General features: G+C 38.0%; 1 protein-coding gene across 2 annotated transcripts in view; it reads right to left on the bottom strand.

Annotated features, from left to right (window-relative positions):
* The window catches only part of mcf2l2 (MCF.2 cell line derived transforming sequence-like 2), a 46942-nt gene extending 22358 nt beyond the window's left edge, over positions 1-24584 (bottom strand). The window contains exons 1-7 of one of the 2 annotated variants that reach the window (XM_007554639.2): positions 24414-24584; positions 23623-23763; positions 21100-21192; positions 20088-20166; positions 11532-11568; positions 11287-11384; positions 6721-6804 (exon numbers count right to left, since the gene is read on the bottom strand). In XM_007554639.2, coding sequence (XP_007554701.2) covers positions 6721-6804; positions 11287-11384; positions 11532-11568; positions 20088-20166; positions 21100-21192; positions 23623-23763; positions 24414-24572 — 691 coding nt within the window. In that variant the 5' untranslated portion in view covers positions 24573-24584. The remainder of the gene's footprint in view (positions 1-6720; positions 6805-11286; positions 11385-11531; positions 11569-20087; positions 20167-21099; positions 21193-23622; positions 23764-24413) is intronic. The other variant, XM_016672760.1, reaches the window with a different exon arrangement.
* Between the last annotated feature and the right edge of the window lie 2267 nt (positions 24585-26851).

The raw sequence follows: 26851 nt of genomic DNA, 5'->3' as shown, positions 1-26851 counted from the left end.
GTTACAGAGTAGGTAAATACTGCTTGCGCCATCTGTCCCAGAATGTGTCAGACAGACTTCGGACTCTACGCCACTGCTTTCAGTCTCCTACAGGATCCGGACAAGGACCCACTTTCTGCGTTAACAGGTGTAAGAATGAACGGATCCATAGGGTCATAGGAGACAGGAATTAATGGTCTGTTGTTCAAAATGGCGGAGACCTCTGCCATGAATGTTACGAGCACCTCGTGTGTGAGTTTGGAAGACCCCATCAAAATGCTACCAAATCCTCAGGACTTATTGTTGATGATGAGAGGAATAAATACAAAGACTTGCTGGTAAATTAATTTGTTCCCATGAGATGGAGGGAACAGGTTATTTCAGGTAGCTGAAATATCCCTCCGCCCCCCTCATTGCTTTGACAAATAAAGAGCAACCATTTCCAAATTCTCAATGATTGTTATGTGTGATAGCATGTTTGAACCACTAAAAATTAGCAACTAGAAATTTCTTTTATACAGTAATCTGTCATATTTAACATTAGAAGGGGATTTTCCAGAAAGCCTGCACTTTCTTTTCAGGTAGTCTAATCTTTGCATCCTGCTATCAGCCAGCTTTCATCCTATTATATTAGCAATGAAAAACTTATAAATTCACACAATGTGTTGGAAAACTGTATTTGATGATTTACTTTTTAGTCAGGCTTGAGTGACAAAAGTAGGAAAAAGACCAATTCTCTTGGCGATTAAAAAACACAAAACGGTTAAGAAGACCTCCACACCAGACCTCATTTATTTATTTATTTTATGATTTTGTTATTGCTTCTTTTTTAAACAGCAGCCAATAAAACTGAATGTTACAACCTTGACATTATAATATGAGTTGTTTTTACCGAGAAATCGATCAAAAGCGCTGTGAAAATGGTCAGATCCGCCTCTCTGACTGCAATGCCCGCTCCCGACACAGGGGGAACAGATCTTCACAGGGGAACAGAATTTTGCACAAGACCGGCTCTGACTTTAATCCGCTGGCGCTCCCTTGCAAGACGTAAAATGTCCAGACAGTCACTGTAGTAATCAAGCCTGCACATGATTACTCGAGGTTGTTCGCCTGGTTTGGGTTTGGGTTGAGGAGAGCGATGAGACCGGTCCACCAGTGGTTCCTTTTCCTGCCCGAGCGCTTCCTTCAGTCGCACAACCACACCAGTAGGTGAGCAGGAGCCAGCGCCCTCCTCCATGCCGATGAGGAGGAGGGCATTGGCCTTTGGCGCGATCTTGACTCCAAGTCCTCACACATGTCATCCAACATGGTGACCCCATAGCCGTAAGCTGCTGCAGAGTAGTTTTCATACCGGCAATGTCATCAATGCAACCAGTGAGCGCCTCCTCCACATCCCCCACCATAGTCATTGGCTTAACCAGTTTAGCATCAGTAGCAGCATAGTCACTTGCTAGCTGTGTCTTCACGGTTTGTACCTCAGCTTTAATGGATGACAACGCCTCACCAAGAACCTCTTTAAGTTCCTTCTTAATAATGCTGGCGATATCTTCTTTCAAAGAAGACAGTAGTTCGAGCTTTAGAGTGTTGGCGTCCGGGTTCATCTGAGTCGGAGCAGTTACAACACATGGGTCTAGCGGCAAAGAAGCCGAGGCCTGTGAGCATAACTTTAGCTATGTCTGAATAGTACGAGATTGTCCCCTTCCTGAGACTGCCACGTGGTGCAAAAATATATACACAGGACCAGTGTGCAATGAAGCAGATAACAAAGGCTTGGTTTACAAGGAAAAGCACAGTTGAATAAGAATTTTAAAAGAAACTGGCAGGAGCTACCATCAAACATGTTCTACTCTATTGACCGCTCAACCAATTGGTTCCTTTCTGAGCCTCAGAAGAACCCCAATGAGGCTATTATTGAGGTCAGGCCCTGTCAAAAGTACCTGGTTTAAGGAAAGTCTGTTATGCTGTGCACTAGAGTCGAAGACAACTCTTATTTGAGATGTGTTTTTTGGATGAAAAACCCCAAAGGAAGGTAAATACCAATGCTCCTCTCTGGGTTTCAGTGAAGGTGTTTCTTCTGCATGCTCATTTTTAAAGATCTTTTCCATGAAGTCGAAGAACTGCTGTTTCATCTCAGGTTTCTTTAAGAAATTTTGCTGCAGTGAGTGGAGTCGCTGAAGTGCCTGTAAGCGGTTGTCTGGAAGCTGTGGTCGCCATGTCCTGAAAGGAAGAGGAGCTATCCAGTTGTTCTTTTCATCCTGGTGTACACTTCTCTGTCCATGATTGTAAAGAATTGAATGTCCCCTATTGAAGGAGCCTCCAATCATCATCCTTTGTTTGGTGAAAGACGTCAGCATCAGAGCCTTCACAAGTGATGAGCCTTTGTTTAAAGAAGAAACTGAGATGGGGGTAATCACAGCAGTGTCTCTCTTTAACTGTGTAACTCTTTGGACATGGCTCAAATAGAGAGGGGCGTCCATTTTTTTTAAAGATGTTGGTGTAACAGGAGGTCACCACAGATGGCTTATGAACATCTCCAATGCATACATCACCAATAATCACCCAACCCAAAACCAGTTTTTGGGCATATGGTGCATTATGCAGGCTGTTTACTTGTTTTCTAGCCTTACGTACTCTGATAATGTCTCTGCCTAATAACAGCATAATAGGGGCTTGCTCTTCAAGCTTGGGGATATACTTTGCAAGAGGTTTCAAGTGGCTATGGTTCAATGCCACTTCAGGTGTCGGGATTTACGGACAATTATTTGGGATCTCGTTGCATTCGACTAGCGTTGGTAAAGAGCTGCCATCATTAGCCTTGACCATGAAGCCACAGGCCTATCTGCCTTCTGTTTCCATGGTTCCTGCACAGATTTTCAGGAAATATAGTGTGGCTATCCCTGATATATTGAACAGATCAAAAAAGTCAGACCATGTATTACTTTGATTATCCAATATTGCATACATCTTAACTGCAGCATCAGGACGACCAGGAACGTCCTGAGATTTCCTTGCCACAGATTTTCGTGCATGTCGTGAAAACAGCTGCTTCCTTGTTATCATTTATTCCCTCCCTGCCATTCTCTGATATAGAAGAATCTGGGGATTTCGACCACAGTGCAGTCCCTGGTTTAGGGCTGTAACATGTTTTTTACTTCCACACTCTGTACAGATTATCTCTTCTTCACAATTCCTTGCCAAATGTAGAGTTTTGCAACACTTATAGCAAATCCCATATTTCTTTAGAATTGTCTTTCTTTCTTCAATAAGCATTCTCCTGAAGGTTCTACATTTAGAAAGAGGATGAGGTTTGTTGTGTAGCACACAATGTTTGGCTGGATCATCTGTTGTGATGGGTCTACTTGCAGATGGAATACTGGTTTGAGCAGAGTCACAGTGTTGCCAGGTAATGTCTTAATAGAAACCCCGGTCTTCAGTACAGCGAGAAGCTTATGTCCATCAGTTCTCAGGACTTGGCTATGGTGTTCAGTTGAATCATTTTTCAATGTGATCAGCATGAAACTGGGGTCAGTTCTCATTTTAGCTTGATTACATACAAAGTTCACAAAAAAGCTGAATGGAAGATAGAGAACCCTGTGTTCCTCTTTATATTGAAATCCTGATTTTAGCCACTTTTCTTGTAAATAGAATGACAACTTCTGCACAACAGGGTTAATACCACGAGGTGTGTCTAAGTAACTCAGACCTAGTAGATCACCATCCACCTTGGCTGCCTCTATCTCCATTAACAAATCTCCAAGTTCTCTTAATTTGCGATGGTCTTTATTAGAGATTTTGGGAAAACTCTCCAACCTTTTGAACAAGGAGTTCTCAACCACCTCTGAAGCCCCATAATACTTATTTAGTCTATCCCAAACTGCCCTGAGTCGGTACTTGGGGTAATTCACATGCACTGTTCTTATGTCTAGCATGTTCTGCTGAGTCTTTCCCTAGCCATTTAACTAAAAGATCTAGCTGTTCATTGGCTGAGAGGTTTAAATCTCTGATGGCACTCAAAAAGGATGCTCTCCAGGCCCTAAAGCACTCAGGACGGTAATTGAACTGTGTGAGACCAGTGGAGACTAGCTCACATTGTGCAATGAACCTAACAAGGTCTGACATGCATTTACTTTCATTCCCTTGACTCATTTGTGGACCATAATTGGTGTAGCAAGCATTCTGTGACAAAGGCAAGTTGTCAGTGCTTTTTCTATAGTCTGTCCTACTGTAGAAAGTGTCTTAGATTCTCCAAAGAATTTGCGTTTTGCTCAATTTTTGGCATAGATTTTCCATTTAATCTTGACTGCTTTGTGAAATGGTTATTGGATCCAACTGTCATGGTTTGATTCTGAGCCTGTGTTGCTATGGCATCTTCTGAGTTTGGCTGAACTGACAATCCTTTTTCTGGTGCGCAGATTCTGTGATCAGAGTCATGTACAAGTCCATGTTAGGTTGGTTGCAGGTCTGCATCACATGAATAGGTTTTTATTTTAGGCATGTCAAGAGTGCCTTCACTTTGGATAGTTCCCTCTACATATTCCTTTGTGCGTGATTCTGGATCCTCATTTGGAACTTCTATTTCACAGAAGATCTAAATAAGCTGTTCCACAGCTAACTCTAAGACTTCTGCTTTAGCCTCTGCAGCTGCAGCCTTTTTCTGTGAATGAACTTTATCCAGTGAAGCCTCTAAATGTATTTTTTGAAGCTGTGTTGAGGCCTCAAGCTCTGCTTGTTGTGTCCTCAGTTTAATCTCTTTCTCAACAAATGCTGCTTCAGTTTTCACTGCTTCTGAACGTGCCAATGCTGCAGCTGCTTTACTGGCTGCCGAACTTGTAGACTGCTTAGATGCAGTGACGTCAATAACGCGCTACATGGTAACCCGTTACTGAGGTCGGACCACTTTTTTCAGTAACGAGTAATCTAACGCGTTGCTATTTCAAATCCAGTAGTCAGACTACAGTTACTTTACGAAATCACTTTGCGTTACTGTGTGCTACTATTTTCTTTTGTAATTTAATTTTATTTACTCTACGCGTCTTGGGGAGTGATCGCCGTTTCAGCTTCAGCAGCACAGAAATGTAAACAATGGAGGAGAGAGATGCGCATTTTGTTGCTAGAAAAACAGGAACTATTTTCAGTTTTTGTCGCCAAATCCGATTATTATAAGCGGCTTTGGGCTTGTTTTGTTTCTAAAGTCGCCTGCAAATTTAATGATTCGCGGGTTGCGCTTTTTGCGGCTCGTTTTTGAACGTGAAGTTACTCATTTGGGCTTGGAAATAAGCAGAGACACATAATAAATCCCAGAGTTTGTCTGTCATCCAGGTCGTTTTAGTCAGACTCTCCTGTCCATCATTTCCCGGATGACTCATCCTGCTGTGTCTTTGATAATGTCAAGTTAATATATTATCTCTGAATTACGTCGAGCTTCGCGTTGCGCTCCAGAAAACTGCAAACATCGAGACTAATATGAACAGCCCAATAAACCTGAAAACAGTCATGAATGAACGTGTCCGTAAAGTTGCGCAACTAAACATCATTGTAATCATTAATATTAAGATTTGTGTCACAAATCTATGCAGAAGGATATCTGAGTTGTGGAGCGGCAGCAGGAGCTCTGTGCGCTGCACTCTGACAACAAATATCATTCTTAATCCTTCTTAGAGTTTTCCAGACAAAAGTGGAACAAACAAATTACAAACTTTTTTGTACTGTTGTAACCATTAAACAATCTCCCCTTCAGTTCAACCTTATAAGTGGAGACACGTTGTTGACTATTATAAAGTAACTTGCAATTGAGTATTGGCAAAGGTCAATGTAATTTTCACAGGTGGCGGAGCGTTGTTGTCAGCAGTTGCTGAAAGTAAAAAAAAGTTACTGTAGTAGTACCTAAATTTCGCCACTAGATGGCAACAACTGAATACTTCGATAGTATATAATTGTGAAACGTCAACTGACATACAACAGCACAGTGGGGTAACTATTGTTAATTATAAACGTGCAGACATAACTTGGTGTGGCGGTCTGTCAATCAAATCTTTTTCACCAGAGAGCATGAGAGGACAGTGGTTGACTCTCTGACCTTTGCCAATTTAGATAACATCAGTGGATAAGATCGGCTTCACATGTAAAAATCGAGTCTTACTTTTGTTGTACTCTTTGCAAAAAAGTTTATTTTTACTGAGATCAGTAGGGTGTAGTTCACAGTGTTTTGCTGTGTCATGACAGGGGACATTGCTTTTTTTGTGACGTTATTGTTTGGTTTCTGTTTATATAAAAAATATCAAGGATCTATAAGGGTCTCCAACTGGTAAAACAATTATTAGACACATAATTAGGCATCAAATGATGACTTCAGTTTCAAACGTCCCACATCCTAACAGGTGAGTAAAGCATCTGCACACAATAAGCAATGTTATTATTGTGCACTGCTTTTTCTACCAGTGGCACGCATATTCAATTAAATGATAGGCAATAATGCAACATGGGGAGGAGCTTGTTGCTTAAAGTATTCCAATCATCTATTATTTTCCATTAAGCCAAATTAGTAAAATGTGTAAGGTCCAGGAAACGTTATAGCCTTTATTTTCAAGGGTGCAAGACAAACTATGACATTAAAAACAATAAGAATAAAAAAGATGCTGTTCAAGACAATAATATGAGATATAGATATAAGAAGGAAAGACAGGGGCCACAATGAAGAGGACGGTGCAGACAGAGATGCCTGGGTTAATGATGATGTGTTACCTGCTGGAAGAGACCTCCTGTTGGAAAGTCCCTGCAAGGTGAAATGCTTCTGAGCGTTAACAGCTGAGGGGACTGAAGCATCAGCTGGGGGGCAAGGAAGAGAAGTTAGTAAAGCAGGGAAATTCCATAATCAGCAGTCCACAAGATGTGAAGTGATTGATAGACTCTGACAAAGACCTGGAACAGGATCTCAGCAGTGGACTATAAGTGTTATATCACTGTCAGTGTTTGCTTAGAATCTGCTTTTCACACCAACACGTTATACTATCATTTTCAAATAAAGATTCCAATACCAACAAGGTTGGTGTTTGATAGTGAGGACAGCCTAATTTCATAAACACAAACATGGTAAAATATCTAAAAAACAAAAATTCAGAAGAAAACCGGCCTAAACTCATCCCTGACAATGGATTAGCTTTTTGGTGTAGGGTCCAAAAGTTGCGTCTTCTCTATGGTACACGAAATGTATTTTTCTGGAACTTTTATTTCCCCTAGTAATTTTTGTGAGCATTTCCACAGCAGACGCTGAATGGTGGCTCCTTCCACTAAATCCGTTAATTGAAGAGAAGAAACTAGAACCAACATTTCTGTCACACACAGTGACTGCCTTTATAATTTATACATAGTCAATAGAAATCCATAGAAAGGTGTAACTGGAAGATATTTAAGAGGGATTTTGGCAACACAGACTTCTGTGTTCTATTACTTCAGAGTCGAGATAAGAGAAGTAATGGCTTACAACCCCACTATTCTAGCCATACGCTTAAAAGATAACACTGGATTTCAAGAGATGCTAACAACCTAACATCCAGGCAGCAGAGGCGATATTCCACAGTAACCTGTCTTGGACAACACCATCAGTTGTTGGCAAGCCCTGCCAATCCACCTCATTTGCTTTTGCCGCTCCTCATTAAAACTTCCTCTGTATGGTTAGAATGAATTATGAATGAATTTTGAATGATATATATGAAGGGTCACCAACACGATGCCTGCGGGCACCCAGTCGCCTGAGGGGACCTTGTCAGTCCCGCGGAGCAAGTTCTAAAAATAGGCATTGTCATTAGGGAGCACTGCCAAAAAAATTATTCAATTAAATGTTTTTACATTGAAATAATAACATTTGTTTATTTTTGGATTCTTTTTTAAAAAAAAGTGAATTATAAAAATGTTTAAAATAATTTGCTGTATGTATACAACTCTTTTCTAGGGTTAAAGTTCAGAATTATACGCAGACGCCTGCAGGATATTATCAGAGGGCAGTGGCGCAAAAAGTGGGTATGTAGCGCATGCAACGCATAGGGGCCGCCAAAACCCTGTCTGGAGGGGCTGCGCGCCGATTATGTTTTCCCATACACTTCAGCGTGCCTTACGCTCCTTCACCTCACGCACATGATGAGGTAAATCTAGCGCGAGTTTCACCCTCTCACCCCTCGCCTCGGGGGAGTGTATTTTTTCTACGCTGATGTACGTTCCTTCCTTGTGGGGGCGATTTATGTTTTCGCATCCACCAGAAGAATGTGCAGTTGCGCCACTGTCAGAGGGCAGCAACTGTACAGCTGTACCACTCTGCATACCTTGATATTTTCCTTTAAAAAAAGAAAAGAATAACTTCTGGATTTTTTATCATCTAACCCTCTTTACTATTAGCAAAATTGTGGAGAAAAAAAAACTTTTTTGTGTCAAAACATCTTGTAGTAAGTAAATGTTACTAGTCAGTTTACTTTTGTTTATTTGGCGGCTTGGCGCTTTTTCTGTAAGCTAAAAATTAATGAGCGGAGTTTGATCCACTCGTTAGCGGTCATTTGGATCCCAGCCGAGCTTTTTACCGTGTGCGCGGTTCTGGCGGGTCACCGGATGGCAGACATCTGCCGCTCCTACTGAGCGTCTCGGACTGCGGGTTAAACAATTTAATCTAGTCAAGACATTCCCCGAAAGAGTAGAAATTAAGCAAACAATGTTGCATCACCTTCTCCTCTTCTGGACATCTGACACCACCTGAACCTGGGAATCAATATTCCCGTCTTTCTGTGGATCACACGGGTAGACTTCGCTTTCATGTCTTTATTATTTAGCATCGTTTGTATAAAAAAATAAAAAAATAAAAAGTCTGCTGCTTTTGTGGTTTAGGTTTGTGCTGGTCAGGTGCAGACAGTGATAGTTTTGTGCTACTCTCCGAACTGTCTAACCTTTTTTTTCGGCATCTGCTGATGTCAGCCAACGGTTGACATGTCAGCTTTTCAGTTCGCAAAACCACAAAAAGGCTAATAAATCGGCGACCTCATCAGAACCACGCACGGTAAAAAGCTCAGGCGGGATCTTAGAACAACGGGAGGAGCTCATTCATTTTTAGCTACAGAAAAAGCACTAAGCCGCTAAATTAACAAAAGTAAACTGACCAATAAGATTTAGCCTTTTGCGTGCCCACCCCCACAGACTCACACTGATGTGCGCTGCGTACAAGATGTTTTGACACAAAATATATTTTTTCTCTACAATTTTAATAGTAAAAAGGGTTAGATAATAAAACATACAATAACTCTTCTTTTCTTTTTTTATTTAAAGGAAAATCTCAAGGTACTCACAGTGCGTAAAGTCATACAGCTGCAGGTGCTACTGTAATAATCCAGACTGTCAGTCACTTGTGGGCAATTTAGAATCACACAGAAAAGCTCCAAAAGGGAATCAAACTTAAAACTCTGAACTAAGAACTTCTGATCACATAATAGCAATTAACCATATCTGCCATGGTAAATCATTACTGATAGTCCCTAACATTAATATGATCAGGCAGCATGTAATCATATATACACATATGTATTATTGTTATAAAATGATGAACCTGATTTATACATCTCTATTCGGCTTGGCTCCCGCATACTTAAACTCTCTTTTGCATAGATCTGTTATTTCCCATTCTTTACATTCTAACAACATTTTTCTTTTGCATGTTCCATGTTTCCGAACTGAAAAAAGGAAGCAAGCTTTTAGTGTGATGGCTCCTTCAGCCTGGAATCAGCTCCAGTCTGAAATCAAGATGTCAGAATTGATTTCACTGGACTTATTTCGAGCAATTCTTAAAAACAGGCAACGAGGTTCTTTCAAACAGTGTCACTGTTTATAAATTGTTTTATACTGTTTTACACTTGTGCATATGTATTAATTAATTTTATTTTGTAACCAGGTTGCTGTGTTTTGCAGACTTCTGCCCAGGTCCCTCTTGAAAATGAGATCTAGATCTCAATGGGATTTACCTGGTTAAATAAAGGAAATAGAAGTAAAAAAATAAAAAATAAATAAAATGTCTATGATCCAGCTTTTAGTTTATGTATTCTTCTTAAGTAAGTTTAATAGATGAACTCTCACCTTGCCCCATACTTGTCAAGCTTTGGGTTTGAGAATACAGGAAATGTCGCCTGGAGTTGGGGGGCTTGGGGTGGTAATGGTAGAGGGAGGGGCAGGCTAACGAATGAACGTCAGATGGGAGTGGAGAGGAGGAAATAGAACAGGGGATGGACGAACGTAAGAACGGAGGGAGCAGTACGGGATATTTACAGCACCTTCGTTTGTCACACTCAGAAACTCATCTACCAGCCACATACTGCCAAAATGATTTCCGCTACCCGTTTGTTGAGACCGGGATGATATGAAATTTATTGTGCGGTTTGTCCGTAAAGCTACACTTACACTGTAAGCATCAACTACTCAGCCGTCCTCCATGTTCAGTCTGTTCCGCTCACCTGTATAAATACTCCTGCAGCGCTCTTCCCGCTGTTCGCTCTGAACCAGCAGCTCCCGGAGGAGAAAGGCTGCCGTACTCCAGGCATCGCTCCAGTCATTTTAAGGATGTTTATTGGTCATCAATCAATAAAATCCCCACGGACCAAACTTGAAAATTGGACATTATGCCGCTAACACTTAGCTTTCGTCAACAACTCAGAGGCGGAAATCAGAGCTCCATGCAACCCATACAATGTTCTGGCCATAACACGGTGTGCAAAATAATAAAACATAATTTAATGAAGCTTCGAGGCAGGTATTTTCCTCGAGGAATTTTAATAATTGAGGTACTCGAATCACTCGAGGAATCGTTTCAGCCCTAAATGATATATGACATGATATTTCAATTGTGAGCTTTTGGAATGCTAATCAGCTGTTCCTAGGTGCAAAAACAATACCTTGTTACCAGGGTTACGTTCAGGAGCAAAATCCTTTCACTGCTCAGCATCCAAATCTAGAGAGAATAATTTTCTCTCTAGATTTGGATGCAATGCCTCAACCAAATAAATTCTTAAAAGTCTACAAAAAAACAAACCAGAACCAACACACTACGAACCAGACTAGTAGAGAAGTAATAGAAAACTAAACAAAATGTAATCTTGGACTCATTCGTAAATATTGTATTAATTATCCACCAAAAATGATTTTTGCCTTTTTACCTAAACTATGTTTTTGGCATTCATGTTAAAGTGGCACCTTAGAATCAACCCATCTTTATATCAAGGAAGAAAGAATAAAAGATTGAAAAATCTAATCCTGGTAGGAACTTTCTTTTATTGGACCACTGACCTTTTTTCTGCCTCATGTTGGGACTCGGGTTAGCTCTCCTGAATACCGACTCTGGATTAGATGAATCTGACTTTCTCAGGCCCATCTTCCGGACATTCCTGTTGGGACAGAAGGACAGGTCCGCCAATCAGAACTTTACAAAAACAATTTTTGAAACAGGACATTTCATTGGCCTTTGTTTAGCCACAATAAGAAATAATGATAACGTTTCTTTAATCGTTAGGGTTATTTGTATTGTCACTTACCTCATTGGGACTCCATAGTTATTGCTCTGGCTGGCCTCTGTGAATCCAACACACACACAGCATTTGATTTTGCAATAAGTTGTCATTTTTTTGTATATTCTAGAATGAAACTACAAATGTTGTAATCTGCTGTCTTAGCAATTAGTAATCTAAACAAAGCCATATCAGTAATTAGCGTACTGAGGCTTTAAGTCTGCAAATATTAATTCATATAAAGTCCTTTTAAATCTAGACTAAAACCCCACCTGCTTAGAGTTGCGTTTGAAAAAATTATCGATGGCACTTGACTAAATGTTTCAGTTGTTGACTCAGTTTTCTATGACTTTGTATTGTTCTATCTTTATGATGTAAAGCACTTTGAAATGCCCTGTTACAGAAATGTGATACACATAAAATTTTGATTTGAAAGATGTTAAGCAATGTTTGAATATTTACTCATGTAAGCCATTAATTCCTCTCTGTAATCTTCAAGACACATGAAGACCAGAGTGAAAGTATGTTTCCAGATTCAGACTGTGGAGCATTCTGTCTGACGTAAGCTAAAGTGGAGATAAATACAAGAAACAATCTCAACTTTCTACAAGACACCATTCTGGGGGAAGAAATCGCTGGAGATTAACTCTAAAATAAACTTTAGGCCTTAGTCAAAAGCGTCGCAGTGAGTGATCTGGCTTATTACCTCCCATTCCAAGCAACCAATGAGCTTGTCACAGAAATGCAGACTGTGCATGGAACTATTCAACATGCTCTAAACATTGTACTCAGCAAAAAGAATGTATTTGCAATCATGGATGTAGCAATGTTTTATTCGGAGGTGTGTGCAGACAGTGGAGCAGAACGCAGCAACGGGCGCCTAAAATGAGCAGTCATGCTGAGAATGAGGGGAGATTTATTGTGGGGCTCATGCTCGTTCCTTCCTCCATGTTTACAGCTTGTCTCGCGTAATTCAGCCAAATCTACATAACTTTGCTATTCAAAAAATGAATTATTAGACTGTTAAGCCGGGCAATCATGGTGGGGAGTTGAACGTACAATGTGTAATAAAACAGTACAGGTAATTCCATACCGCCTTTATATTGCTGGCCTTATTTGTCAGCTATTCTTCAGCTCCTACTTTAATCAAAACGCACTGGTGGAACCGCTACACTGAATAAATAATATCTCATGCACAATTCCATTCTCTGTGAGGCTAGTACCCTCTGAAACTGAATTCCAACTAGAAACAGAAGTTAGGAAAGTGGCAAAATAAGTTGCATAATGCTGGGAAACCCCTCAGCTGCCTTGGTTCAGATTCTAAAACCACTTCTGTTGCTGTCAAAGTGCAAATACAGATCAGACAGAATGGAAAAAGATTCCATCCTGTCTGTATAAAATGCAGTCTCTGCAACATGCTGCCTGTTACTCTGGATGGTTGATCCCCAGGTTTCTAAACTAGCCCAGCATTAATACTACTCCTTCGAGCCTTCACTGTTCATTAGAATTACTTAATGTTTCTTGAATTTAATAACTAGCCAGCTTTCTATTGGCATGTGTTCTCATGTTCAGTTGTGATGGAGACAGTTGTAAATAGCAATTTCTGATCTTAATGCAGTTATTTAAAACGCATAAGGCATATGTGTGATAAAGTGCTGAGTGTTTAATTTAAACAGTAATCATCATCATGGTTTACCGTCAGCTTTTCCTCACTTTGCTACTTTTTCCTACCACTCTCCATTTATGAATTAACTGAATTCTTTGAGGCCATTAACTTTAACCTCTTTCTGCCTTTCCTCCTCATAGAAGCTACACCTGACCTCATGTTTCTGCTACACTGTAGCTTTACACAGAAAGCTACAACTGGTTAAATTTTAAGCTAATTTTATTTTGCTCAAATTGTCATGTGAACTTTAACCGAAGTTATGAAATGTCGCAAAATATTCAATAAACAAAAATGTGGGTTTCCACCTACTGGTTTGGAATGAATCAACCAGGTGACACAGACTATAATTTCATCAGATGTTGACATGGCTGTAATAAACAGGAAGTAGAAATGACAAACTAGCATTGTTTGGACTTTTTGCGTCCCTGGTAGGGCAGAGACCTCTGCAGGTGGACTGGAGTATAAACTATGTCAGAATTTATTCAGCAAATGTGTTTCCATGTTTCCACTGTTTGTCTTATACACTGCTTTGGGAGGATGTCTCTTATAAATTGGAGCTTTCTAAATAAACAGAGCTGAACTATAATAAATAAAAGTATAACAATTTTTTTATGCAACTTTTTCCATGAAGATCAGACTGATGTCTTTCACTTCTCTCTCAGGTTATTTCTTCTCAGCCTTTATGTTGGCTCTTTGTGCTTCCTATCAGCCCCCGTCTCCACCCTAGAAATGTCTTTGCATTCCTCTCTCTAGCTGTCCATCTCTTTGTCTCTCTCCACATATCATTCCATAATTCCCCCATTCTTCTCTCCCCATCACTTTCAATCTGCCCTCCCTTTCATTCTCCCCCACACCAGTTTCATCCCCTTCTCTTTCTGTTTCCTCACACACTGAGTGTGAGGAAACAGAAGTGTTAATCATGCACACGCTCGCTGCACTGGGGCTCCTCAGCCTCCTGCAGCCTCGGCTCTGCAGGCTTCAAAACAGCACTGCCATACTATTAGGCAGTCTGCTCACACACAGGAACAGGGACACACACTCCACTGTGCGCACACACAAGTTGCCAGTTGCTAGAGTGTGCAGTTAACAGAGTGTGACTTTCATGTCACTCCTGACCACTAAGTAGATCTGTGGTCCTGCTGCAGAGTGTAGACTGAGTATGGAGAAAGTTGATTGTTACAAAACATCTTTGTATTTTTTCTTTATAACCACCACAGTAATACACCAGTTGTTATAGCAATTTGCAAATGGATTATTGAATCAACAAAATCCTATTGTCAGCAGCAAAAAAGCCTAGCATCATTAACATCAGATAAGGAAGTCCATTTATGTTATGGAAGAAAAAAATGAAAGCCCAAAAGGTAGTCAAAATTTTTACCTATTTTTTGGCTAAATAAAGAAAAGTTTGTAGAAGAACATTTTTATTTTCCTTCTGGGGAATAAACTATAAACATTTTATAGCCTGGAAAATAATGAACCCAGAAAGTTAAGTGACTGTAAATGTCAAGGCAAACATTAAATATTACATGTTTTATTTATTGTTGTGCAGGTAAGAGAGAAAGAATTCACAATAATGTTTTTTGGGGTATTTAATAGTGGAAAAAATAAAATGTTGACCCCTGAATACTTTCAACTTGGGGATTGTGTTCTTTGTGCAAAAAAGTTTGAACACCTCTGCCCTGAGACCAGAACACCCTGAGGGACTAAGGGGATCCATGACTAGTAGTAATAACAGAAATTAGCTGAGAAACATTTATTTCAGATGTAAAAGTAAAAGCAATACAGGAAAAAAAATACTGTAGACTGTTTATCTAATCATATTGTTAAACGGGTGTCGCCCTGTTTACGCTCTAATGAATCCAGGGTTGATGAAGAATGCAAGGTTCTATGAAGCTAAGTCTGTCCAGCCACAGGATGGACCACCAGAACAGATCAAAATCTGTTTTGTAGAAGTCACCAGATTCTCTCGTTAAGTGACAGGAATTTACTGAATATACAAACATGTAAATATGGAAAGATATTACAACTGTACTGCCTTAAGATGATGCCTTGCAGTCATGTTAATAACTTATGGAGTTTTGCTTGAAATTATGCCAGGTATCTGAATGACACCACATCCAATCCTACGATGGCTAACTTCTCTGCAGGGTCTAAAATTCAATTCAGCTTTTTATGAAATTAGATTTTATATTATTTTAAGATTGTGCAACCATCCTAAACCTCCAAAGTGAAGAGTCTATGTGACTCACATGGCAGAAGATGACGATGTTGCACTCCTGCGTTTACAAAAGAAAATCCAGTGGATGCTGAATATGCAGCAAGTTTGCATCAAATATGAAACTACTGTGCAAACAAAAGCAGGATGATTATGAATAGCTACATCAGATTTGTTGTCTGGCAGACTTGTTTCCACAATTGTGCACATTTTATCTTGCAGTTTTTTGTCTCCTCAAAGGAAAATTGTGAGGATATCACAATGAAGTAAAAAGCAGAAGCGAGGTGTCGCATGGCACAGTGGTTAGAGAGCGAGCCACCACACAACTCAACACTCATGTCCTCAGTTTCTTCACCTTCTCTCTCCTCCCTTTCTGTCAGATTGCTTGCAAATGAAGACCACTAAAGCTGAAATAATTATTTTTTTTTTTTTTTAATTGAAGTAATGGGACATGATTGTTCAGACTCATGATGATTTGGATGAATCTAGAATTTGTCCTGATTTGGAAAAAATCTGATTTGTGCTGTTCAAACTGACATTAAATTCAGATATGGATAAAACTTGAGCCACTTTAGTCTAAAGTCAATGTGACCATTATTAAATTCAATTCAGTTCAGCTTATTCATACAGCACCAATTTGAATGACACTAAAATTGGTTAAAAGTTTTCTATCTAAGGAAACCCAGCAGATTTCATCAAGTCAGATTAATTTTATTATAAATGTTTGTTTTGAGTGTAAATAAGCAAATGTTCTAAATGTTTTCCATATCACATGTTGTTTCCCAGTTCTGACAAACATGTATTTACTGAGGAGTTCTAATTTTATATTTTGCAGAAGCTCATTTGACAAAGATCCTAGGACACAGGCAAGTGCAGAGGGGAGCTGGGGGGGGCTTGAGCACCTGCCCCTTTTGTTCCTTGTCCCCCAAGTGCCCTTTTGGTCCAAATTTTTTTTTTTTTTTTTTTTTTTTGGTATTATTATTTCCTAAGCCCTCTTCTGACACATAACATGTACTAAAATTATTTGGTTTGCTGTTGGTTTTTTTTGTATTTTTCAAGAAAAATAACATAACCACTCCCCCTCCCCCCATCACCTTGTTACCTTTGACCTTTTACACGTGACGCATGACGCAATTGCCTCTAGCACAGTGAGATAAGGCGGCTAACTGGAGCTCAACGTAGCGAACATTATAGATTAAAGAACCTTTTTGGTGAATTAAAAAAACCGTCTTTGGTGAATAAAGTGGAGTAGACTTGCTACTTGTCAGATGACGGAAATTGTTTCTGCTTCAGCACAGAGTAGCGGTTTAAGCAGAGAGGTAATGAAATGCAACAAACACTGACAGGCCTCTGCGTCTGCCTTTCTCTGAAGAACTACTGAGTGGGAGGAGACAGCCAGGTGAGGAAAAACTGTTCCTATCTATCGATTCAGTATTTTTATCATACAGACATTAGGCTGTTGTTGTTGCGCTATTAGCTAGCTGCTAGCTGATGACTTTGCTAGCAAAGCAAGATGACTAAAAAGCTTCTTCCCTGTATCGTTAATGATAGCAGTCATTCTTCAGTATCGCTCATGCAATAGGGGGCACATCGCCCATCCAAAACTTATCATCTCAATAGTGGATATATGTCTTCTAATTTCCTTTGCTGCATAATGTACATTGCATTTATTCTGGTGTTAGGTAAATGTATCTTGAAGGAGAATAGCACTTAAATAAAAGTCCAACAAGGATATTCATTAAGAATTAAAAATAACTCACCCTGAATTACCATGATAGATATAATGTATTTAATAAAAGTGTGTCATTAATGAAGGGGAAAAACTCAATCCAGACTTTAAGTTTAGGGTCTGGTTTGCAGAGTATGAAGTTCAATTTTTTTTCCCAATTACTTAATGAAAAAAAAAACTAACCTCAGTTAAGTAAAATAAAATTGTAATCAAAACTTTTGTAATTGTAATGATTTCTTTTTTTAAAACAAAAAGTTTTGTTTAAAAAACTTCTTTTAAAAATTAAATAACTAATTTTTGTCTCATGAACTTAAAAAGTTATTTGCCAAACATAAACTTTTATTTGCAGACATCAGAAATCTTCTGTTGTGACTTTGGGCCCTGCCCACGATGTCATGTGAGAATCGCAAGCAAAACTTTGAGTCACAAATAAAAACTTAGAAAAGGAAGCAAAGATTTCTGACATGCGCATTTAAGTTTGTTTTCAAAATAATTTTTTCACTTCATGAGACAAAAAAGTGTGACTTTAATTTAAAAAAAAGTTTTTTTAAGCAAAACTCAGTAGGCTTTTCTCATGGTGACATGCATTAACAATTCAATTTTTGCTTTTTTTTTTTGTTTGTTTGTTTTTTCTGCAGTTCCACGTTAAATTTGATGCAGCTCTGCTTTCCTGAATGGACCATCTTCATCTCCACTGCAAGTGTAGCAAACAGGCAGCTCTTTTTTATAGATTACAGTCCACTAAAAAGTTGCACTGTGCCCTTGTTTTTTAATAGTGTAATTCTGTAAAGACAAAATATGTCTGGTGGTCTAGCTCTGATTTACATATCTTGCTAAATTGTGGGTTTGAATATTGCAATACTTTCCTATAACAAAATAGACCTGCAGAAAGAAATTACTAATAAAATATCTTANCCTCCAAAGTGAAGAGTCTATGTGACTCACATGGCAGAAGATGACGATGTTGCACTAACTATGTAGGCGACTAACTGGAGCTCAAAGTAGCGACCATTCTAGATTACAGAACCTTTTTGGTGAATTAAAAAAAAACGTCTTTGGTGAATAAAGTGGAGTAGACTTGCTACTTGTCAGATGACAGAAATTGTTTCTGCTTCAGCACAGAGTAGCGGTTTAAGCAGAGAGGTAATGAAATACAACAGACACTGACAGGCCTCTGCGTCTGCCTTTCTCTGAAGAACTACTGAGTGGGAGGAGACAGCCAGGTGAGGAAAAACTGTTCTTATCTATCGATTCAGTATTTTTATCATACAGCCATTAGGCTGTTGTTGTTGCGCTATTAGCTAGTTGCTAGCTAACGACTTTGCTAGCAAAACAAGATGACTAAAAAGCTTCTTCCCTGTATCGTTAATGATAGCAGTCATTCTTCAGTATTGCTTATGCAATAGGGGGCACATCGCCCGTCCAAAACTTATCATCTCTATAATGGATATATGTCTTCTAATTTCCTTTCCTGCATAATGTACATTGCATTTATTCTAGCGTTAGGTAAATGTATCTTGAAGGAGAATAGCACTTAAATAAAAGTCCAACAAGGATATTCATTAAGAATTAAAAATAATTCACCCTGAATTACCATGATAGATATAATGTATTTAATAAAAGTGTGTCATTAATGAAGAGGAAAAACTCAATCCAGACTTTAAGTTTAGGGTCTGGTTTGCAGAGTATGAAGTTAATTTTTTTTTCCCAATTACTCAATGAAAAAATAAACTAACCTCAGTTAAGTAAAATAAAATTGTAATCAAAACTTTTGTAATTGTAATGATTTCTTTTTTTTAAAACAAAAAGTTTTGTTTAAAAAACTTCTTTTAAAAATTAAATACCTAATTTTTGTCTCATGAACTTAAAAAGTTATTTGCCAAACATAAACTTTTATTTGCAGACATCATAAATCTTCTGTTGTGATTTTGGGCCCTGCTCACGACGTCATGTGAGAATCGCAGCAAAACTTTGAGTCACAAACAAAAACTTAGAATAGGAAGTAAAGATTTCTGACATGCGCAAATAAGTTTGTTTTGCAAATAATTTTTTCACTTCATGAGACAAAAATGTGTGATTTTAGTTTAAAAAAAAAAGTTTTTTTTAAGCAAAACTCAGTAGGCTTTTCTCATGGTGACATGCATTAACAATTCAAATTTTGCTTTTGTTTTTTTTTTCTTTTTTCTGCAGTTCCATGTTAAATTTGATGAAGCTCTGCTTTCCTGAATGGACCATCTTCATCTCCACTGCAAGTGTAGCAAACAGGCAGCTCTTTTTTTTTATAGATTACAGTCCACTAAAAGGTTGCATTGTTCCCTTGTTTATGTTTTTAATTGTGTAATTCTGTAAAGACAAAATATGTCTGGTGGTCTAGCTCTGATTTACATATCTTGCTAAATTGCGGGTTTGAATATTGCAATACTTTCCTATAACAAAATAGACCTGCAGAAAGAAATTACTAATAAAATATCTTACATATGCATATATGCTCTATATAGAGATTTTCCTTAGCTTTGATTGTATATCTCACAATTTTGTAATTTATCATTGTTTATTAAACTCTGAAAGCTGTGTGGCTTTAATATTCTGTCCTACAATGCGGTAAGATGTGCCCTCTTTTTTTTTGTTTGAGCACCTGCCCCTTTACTGGTCTCTGCAGGGCCCTGCTAGGACATGTCCACTATGACAGAGTGTGGCTGTGTTAATGCTGACATAATAAACTCACACCATCACACATCAGCTGCAGTAGACACACACAGTGTAGACCACTCAAAATACTGACTTTTCAAAAATATTTGATATGATACTGGAGTAATTTGGAGGAATTTTTGTCTTGATTGTTCAACAAAGGAACCTGTCAGTATTTACAAAAAAAACAATATAACAAGTGTTTTGAAGTTGTGTAAATCGAATCTAATAAACAAAGTAGAACAGAAACATTCAAAGTAAGCCATTGTCAGTGTGTGAATGTACCTCTGCATGCTTCTAGCTGGCCTGTAAGAACTTTACGGATCTCTGACACCCACATATTCTTCACATCCATGGAGGGAGCCTTGGGTAAAAATATATACAATATGTACAATACATACAGATCAAGCACACTGGCAACAAAAACCTGGAAAAAACAAAATGTGATACATTTGTGTCTGGAAGGGAATCTGCATGGCACAACGCTGCCCTCCAGCGGAGGACTGTAGAAAAGACATGATTAAATTTTCCATACCTGCTCTTAGAAATTATTTGGTTGGCTAAATTTAAACTTGCTTCAATTTATCATGTTTTTGACACTTTTTTTATTTTACAATTAATTTTAATATATTTTTTAGATCTACTGACAGCATCCAGTAGAGTAGATTTACAAGTTTTTCAAAGTAAAATTGTACTTTTAAAAATGAGAAGACTGGGGAACTGAACTGTTTTGTTCTTAATTCAAAAGCCAACTTAGTGTTTGTACTTATTGTTGTGAATTAGAATAATATATGTGGGTTTATTGTTAACAAAATGCAGTAACACTCTGCGCAAGCAGCCATAGGGCATAGCTGCAGTTGTCAGTTATGAAGTTGTAATTAAAAAATGTTCATTATTCAGTTTGTGTTGTTGACTCTGAAATGAAATAGAAAAGTTTTTATAGCTCAGGGGTTTTTTCAGGGTTGTGGAAAAAGCAGGCTATTGTTTCAAAATTACTTTAATTTAGTTTTGATATAATAAATGGGATCTGCTCACCTTTTTTCAAAAATATCAACCAACCTATGCATTTTTTACTGGGTTTAGACAGGGAATGTCTTACAAATATTTATGTAAAATTGTGCATAAATTACTTCTGTTGCAAATAAAAATTGCAAGTAACCACAAATTTGGGATATTACCTTAAGTACAGTCACCAGGAGGATTTAATTTGAATCTTTTTAACCCCAGTTACACAGATAGTCAAACAAAACTTTGAACAAAAGTCATAAGTAAATTTGTGCAACTCCTAACAACATACCTGGATGATGTAAACTTCTTCTCTGCCATTGTACCACACCTCAAACTTTTTGTTGTCCCCTTTGACATTTTCTGTTATCCCCACCGAGCTCATCTAGATGGCAAAACAGAGGAAAACATGAAGAATACATGAGCTGCAGTTATTCAAAACCAGTGATATTCATCAGCATTCATCACAATCATGCAGACTTCTTCATCTTTCCATTTACTCTACTTTGGAACAGGCGGTTTGGCCGTTTTGTTTATTATTGCCATGGTGCTAGAAATTTACAAGTTTGTTTATTCTCCTTCTCTAAGGAAACATGTTTTTCATATATAAAATGTTTCATATAAATTTATGCAGGTTTGAGCTAAAATAACTTGTTTGTAATAACAGCAAACCTGATGCAGACTGAAAGCAAAATCACACAGAAATCAGCTCAGAGACACCCTGTAAAATCTGCAACTGGTTTAACTGGTGAACAAGGCAACATTTAAAGCAATTGTTAAACTTTGTATGCTGGTTTCTGTGAAAGAGAAATAAACACAATCTTATGTGGTGTTTATGGCACTTTTTGCTTAAATATGCATTGTATGTTTTAGTTTTTACGGTGTGTCATGGTTCTGGGGCTAAATAAAAGAACATGACATCAGTATGAGGCGTGGATAATTGAAACTAGTGCAGCTACACAATCCACAACATGACTAATTATAGATTATAGAAACATGGTGAGAAACTCCAAGACAGAAGCAGAGCAGTTTCGCCTGCCCACCTCCACATACTCACCATTAGATATGTCTCCCAAAAGTTGGATGCAGATAGTGATGGGAGACAGGTAGGGCTTGCATCCCAACAAAGCTAACTTAATGTTTTAATTGTTTCATGAAAGAAAAAAAGAAATGAATGTAACACTGACATTTCCTAAATGATTCCTACTGGCCTACACACATAAAGATTGTCAATATTATTAATAGCTAGAGATCTCCATGTTTCCATTCTTCAACACTTTTAGTTCTGGATCATTCCTTTAAATCAAGTCTGACAGAGCCTTTTCAATAAATCAGTTTATTCACTAAATTTAACAAATTACATCATCACGTCATAAACACAGTATTACATTACTTACTTTACACGAGTGGGAAAGGATCACGAAGAAGTAAAGTCTTGTATAAACTTGCCTCTTTCTCAATAATTACAAAATAAATTTCATGGCTGTACACATTAAATTAACTTACCACGTAAATTGCAAGAAATTTAAATTTCCTCATTATTAACTGAAGTACATAATTTCTATTGTTTTATTATTAAGTGTTTTGAGTTGATTTATAGTTGAGCATTTTTTAATTCCTCACCCAAATTGTTCCACAACTTTACTCTATTCACATAAATGCACAGTTGTTTCAAAGTAGTATGCACACTTTATCTTAAGCCAAATAACTTTTGTAATTTAATGGGCCATAACATTTCTAGCATTAAGAATAATTAATAGTACCTTTAAATTAAGCAAGTCCTTAGTTACAAGACAATTGATTGAATAAACAGTTTATTAGTATGTTTTCTAGCATTCGCTTTACATAAATTTTCATAGTTTTCTTTTGTGTCACAGCACTTTAGTGTGACACAAAAATCACCTTAGTGTGTCACACTAAGGTTTTTTAAGTTTTGCCCCAGACAGAAACACAGTGGTATGCACTACATACGACACATAGGGGCGCTGCTGCTTTCTAGTTGACCTGTGCTGTAGGTAACTACTGTTTATGCATGTGTAAATGTTATGGTCAGTAACATTTACACATATTATGGTCAATAACATTTACGCATGCATAAATGTGCAGGACTTTGTGCCCTGATGACTAGAGTTGAAAAACCCTTTCATTACTGTAATAATTTGTATCACTGAAAATAAAACTTCTTATTGTTTAAAAATATCCATCACCTAAAGTAAAATTAAAAATTGACTCTTGAGGTCTCGAGCTACCTTCTTCTCTGGAGGAACATCTGAGGGACCACTCTCTCTGTTCGGGGGTCACATTCCTGAGAGCTTAAGGACCTCCGAGGCCTCATCTCTCCACAGCTGTGTCTCAGTTAATGTCTTGGTATTCCTTTTTGTGTCACTTCTTGATTTGATTGGCTCTGGAAGTCCCACAGAATCTTTGGTAGGGCATTCTTTATCCCTATTGGCTGAGCCTCTCACATTGACTTCTTGTACATTCCATGTTTTTTTTTTTCATTTGTTTTGTTTTTTTTACCAACTTGCATCTTACAATTTGTTTTTAATTGTAACGTCAAGCGAGTTTGATAAGTTTGGCATTTTAAAAACACTTGAACATTCAGTATAAAGTTCATCATTACTCCAGTCAACATGAACAGAAAACTGCTGTAATTAGCAATTATTGTAGTTTGCTAGTCAGCTGTCATTGCTGCACATCTTCATAGAACAGTGGGATGTTATATTTCCAGGACACACTACTGTGCTCCAGCAATGAAATAAGAAACAAGTTTACACAACTAGTCAAATCGTTTTAGTCCACTTCTGTCTCTGACCTTTAGCGAGTGCTTAAAGCTGTATGATGGGGTCTTCTCATGTCCCTCAGCACTCTCCTCCCGTTTCTTACAGAACAGTAGCATCTTATCATACAGGAAGAGGTGCCTCTGCATGGGCTTAAACCTGGCCAGGTCCTTCACCTGAAACCCACAAATCTGTCGGTTACTTTCTTACCATGTGTATTTTAATCATCAATGAAATTTAAGTTTTATTAGAAACAGAAAGCACGTCAGCACGCCAGACTATCTGATATAGCAGAAAACAAAAACTACATATCCATCATCATCTGCAAAATTCTGTTTTCTTAGCTGTTATAGCTGTTATATAACACATTGTTCTCTCATTGTTAGATCCTTCGCATTCATTTGTTTCTATCAAACTCAAATCCACAATCTGTAATTACAATTTTCTTATATCACTCCTAGTGAAATCCTGAAAATCTTATCTGACTCGGATTAGCCTCGGTTCCTCTTGGGAGTGAGCTTAGAAGTGATAGCCTTCTCTTCCTGCATTAAAACAGTTCTACACTGAATCCTTTTAGTCATGACATGCTTTTAATAAACAATCGTAACCACTGATGTTATAGCAACTTTTACATGTTAGACAATTTTAACTTCATGTTTTTTCCTAAACTTCAGGAAGTTTGACTCTTTTGTTAAGAGGAAGAATTTGTTGTAATTTTTAAAGTCAAACTAAAACTTGTAGACAGTAATTAAAAAGAAAAAATGGTCAGAAACAGACACAATGCATCTTCATATTGACTGGTTCAAATTGGGGTGTTTGGGTGTACCTTGCTATGGCCTTTTTTATGGTCTGTCCACACATTAAAGGATCCCTGCATCAGCAGCTTCCCCAGTTCACTCAGGTTGCCCTGTAAATTAGCAAGAAGGTTGGCAGGGTTTAGACTTGAACATAACCTTATTACAGTTTTCAAGGTCTGTAGCATCATGAATTAGTAAAATCACATGTCATCATCTAATCAAAGACATACTTGTAACATTTATTTAAACAGCTTCTGAAACAAAGACCTGGAAAGTTCAGAACTTTCCAGATGAAGTTCAGATTAAAACCCTATCTGTTGTGGATTTTTAAAACACTTCTGAGAAATATGACCAGCTCAAGTCACCTCTTGTTTTCTTGTTATTACTCACATTTTATTTTATTACACGCATTCTAGACATGTTTTTTTATGTTTGTATGACTACTTTTTTTGGTTTATTAAAGAAATCAATTATTAGTTGTAAAAATAGACTTTACTTGAGAAATATTTATTTTAGATGTAAAAACAATAAAGTAAAAATACATTAGGCTGTTTGGTTTTTTAGAAATTTAAATAAAATATTGTCACATGGACATTGCCATGTTGTTTATGTTGCAATGCATTTTGGGTAAACGGTGAATGCTATGTTCAACTGCATTAGTTTTGTCCAGGCAACACAGCGATGTCTAACGCTAAGCTTTTTCAATTTGAACCAGAACATGTTGAAATTCATGGGAATGTAGAAATCATAAGAGGTAATAAAGATGAAGTACTAAACGGAGGAAAGAGTTTGTGCTGCTGCTGTAACCTTCAGCTTCAAGAATGAAACAGATGGGACTGTGTAATCCGTAAGTAGTTAACATGCTCTCTGTCAGGTCGGGTCTTCAGTCTCGTGTTAAGTTCATGTTTTCACATTTGTTATCATTTAAAAGACCTTTCAGCGCTGCCCGTCTTTGGTGTTTCTTCCAGCTTCTTTTGCTCACTAGCTGGTGGCACGGTTTAGGCATTTGTGGATGGTAAATGGTTTTGTACTTGTATAGCACCTTAACAAGTTAAGATGATACTTTATACTACACTCATTCACGCACACACTCACACACTGATGGCAGCAAGGTATCTGATAGTAGCCACATCTTCCCTGTGGCAGTCTGCCAGAAGCAAACCTGCCATGCACCAGCGCCACTGGGCCCTCTGACCCCCACCAGCAGGCAAGGTGGGTGAAGTTTCTTGCCCAAGGACACAAGAAACTTATAGAGGCGTGTGGAGTGGGGATCGAACCAACAATCTGCCGATTGTGGGGCGAACGTCTACCACCATTGCGGCATAGCATATGATTTTAGCTTGCCAGGGCAGCAACCACCTGTTAGATCCTTCATCAGTTTTGCTTGTACAAATAACTCAAAGTCCTCTAGAGAGAAATGTTGAGTGCACAAAAGTGATTCCTTTTTAATAACAGAAAACAGTGACGTGGTATGGTATTGGCTAAATTTACACCAGTCAAACATAACATGATAAACAACAACTTGGGTAAAGTTAGCCTTCCTATGTTTACTCTGTATATTCCAGTACAAAATGGATCAAATTGTATCAGAGTTTGGTGCATTCTGTACCTGTGCATGTCTGAATTGTCCAGGTAAAAAAATGGCGACCTCCATGGATAAAAATATTATGGAAGATGTAATTTTTTAAAAAAGTTTTTATGTATCATAAGCAGCAATCTTTTTTTGTTAGCATGAGAGTTACAACATATTTTGGTCAATATGTTCAACTAATCATGGATCCCTTTAGAGACTGACAGTGTAGGAATGGTGGTATTGTACGGAGCCCTGGAGGGACCAAGGGGTATTTTTTTTCTTTTGCGTTACCTCGCAAAACCTTTGCGTCCCTTCGCAGTATGCTTACTGCAATATTTGCTGGTCTATTTTGTATATTGTATATTGTCTATTTCATAAAGTCTACGAATGTCAATTTAGCATTTCAAATACATATATTTAAAGAGCCTAAATGTGCTTAAATGGGTTAATTCGGGGAATCTCATGAGATCCATCGGACAGATGATCATCTGTCCGACGGATGTATCAACCAACTCCAGGCCACTTCTTTTTTCTGTCACAATTATCAATTTAATCCATTTTGATAATCATGCTTCAAACTTTACAAGGACTGCGACACAGACTGACCAGCCCAAACAATGCACAAGTGCCAATGATCAATGGCACTACAACACGGTCAACAGAAACTATGACCACCTCGCGCACCATTTTCCTCATATACACAAAGCCAGTGTAATAGAAAATTTCGTTTTCAGTCTTATTTCATTCTTGAAGGAACTGATGATACTTTTTACCATTTATTTACTGATTATATCTGCTTTGTTTTTGTATTTCTGCAAGATGTGTTTGTCCATTAAATAAGTTTGCAGATAATGTTTAGATGTTTCTGCAGCCGTGATAGGAGAAGAGACCTGA

The sequence above is a fragment of the Poecilia formosa genome, unplaced genomic scaffold (genome assembly GCF_000485575.1).
Source record: "Poecilia formosa unplaced genomic scaffold, Poecilia_formosa-5.1.2 Scaffold65, whole genome shotgun sequence".
Classification (NCBI taxonomy): domain Eukaryota; kingdom Metazoa; phylum Chordata; class Actinopteri; order Cyprinodontiformes; family Poeciliidae; genus Poecilia; species Poecilia formosa.
Note: the sequence above shows the minus strand (reverse complement) of the source record. Positions and strands in the feature narration are given on the sequence as shown.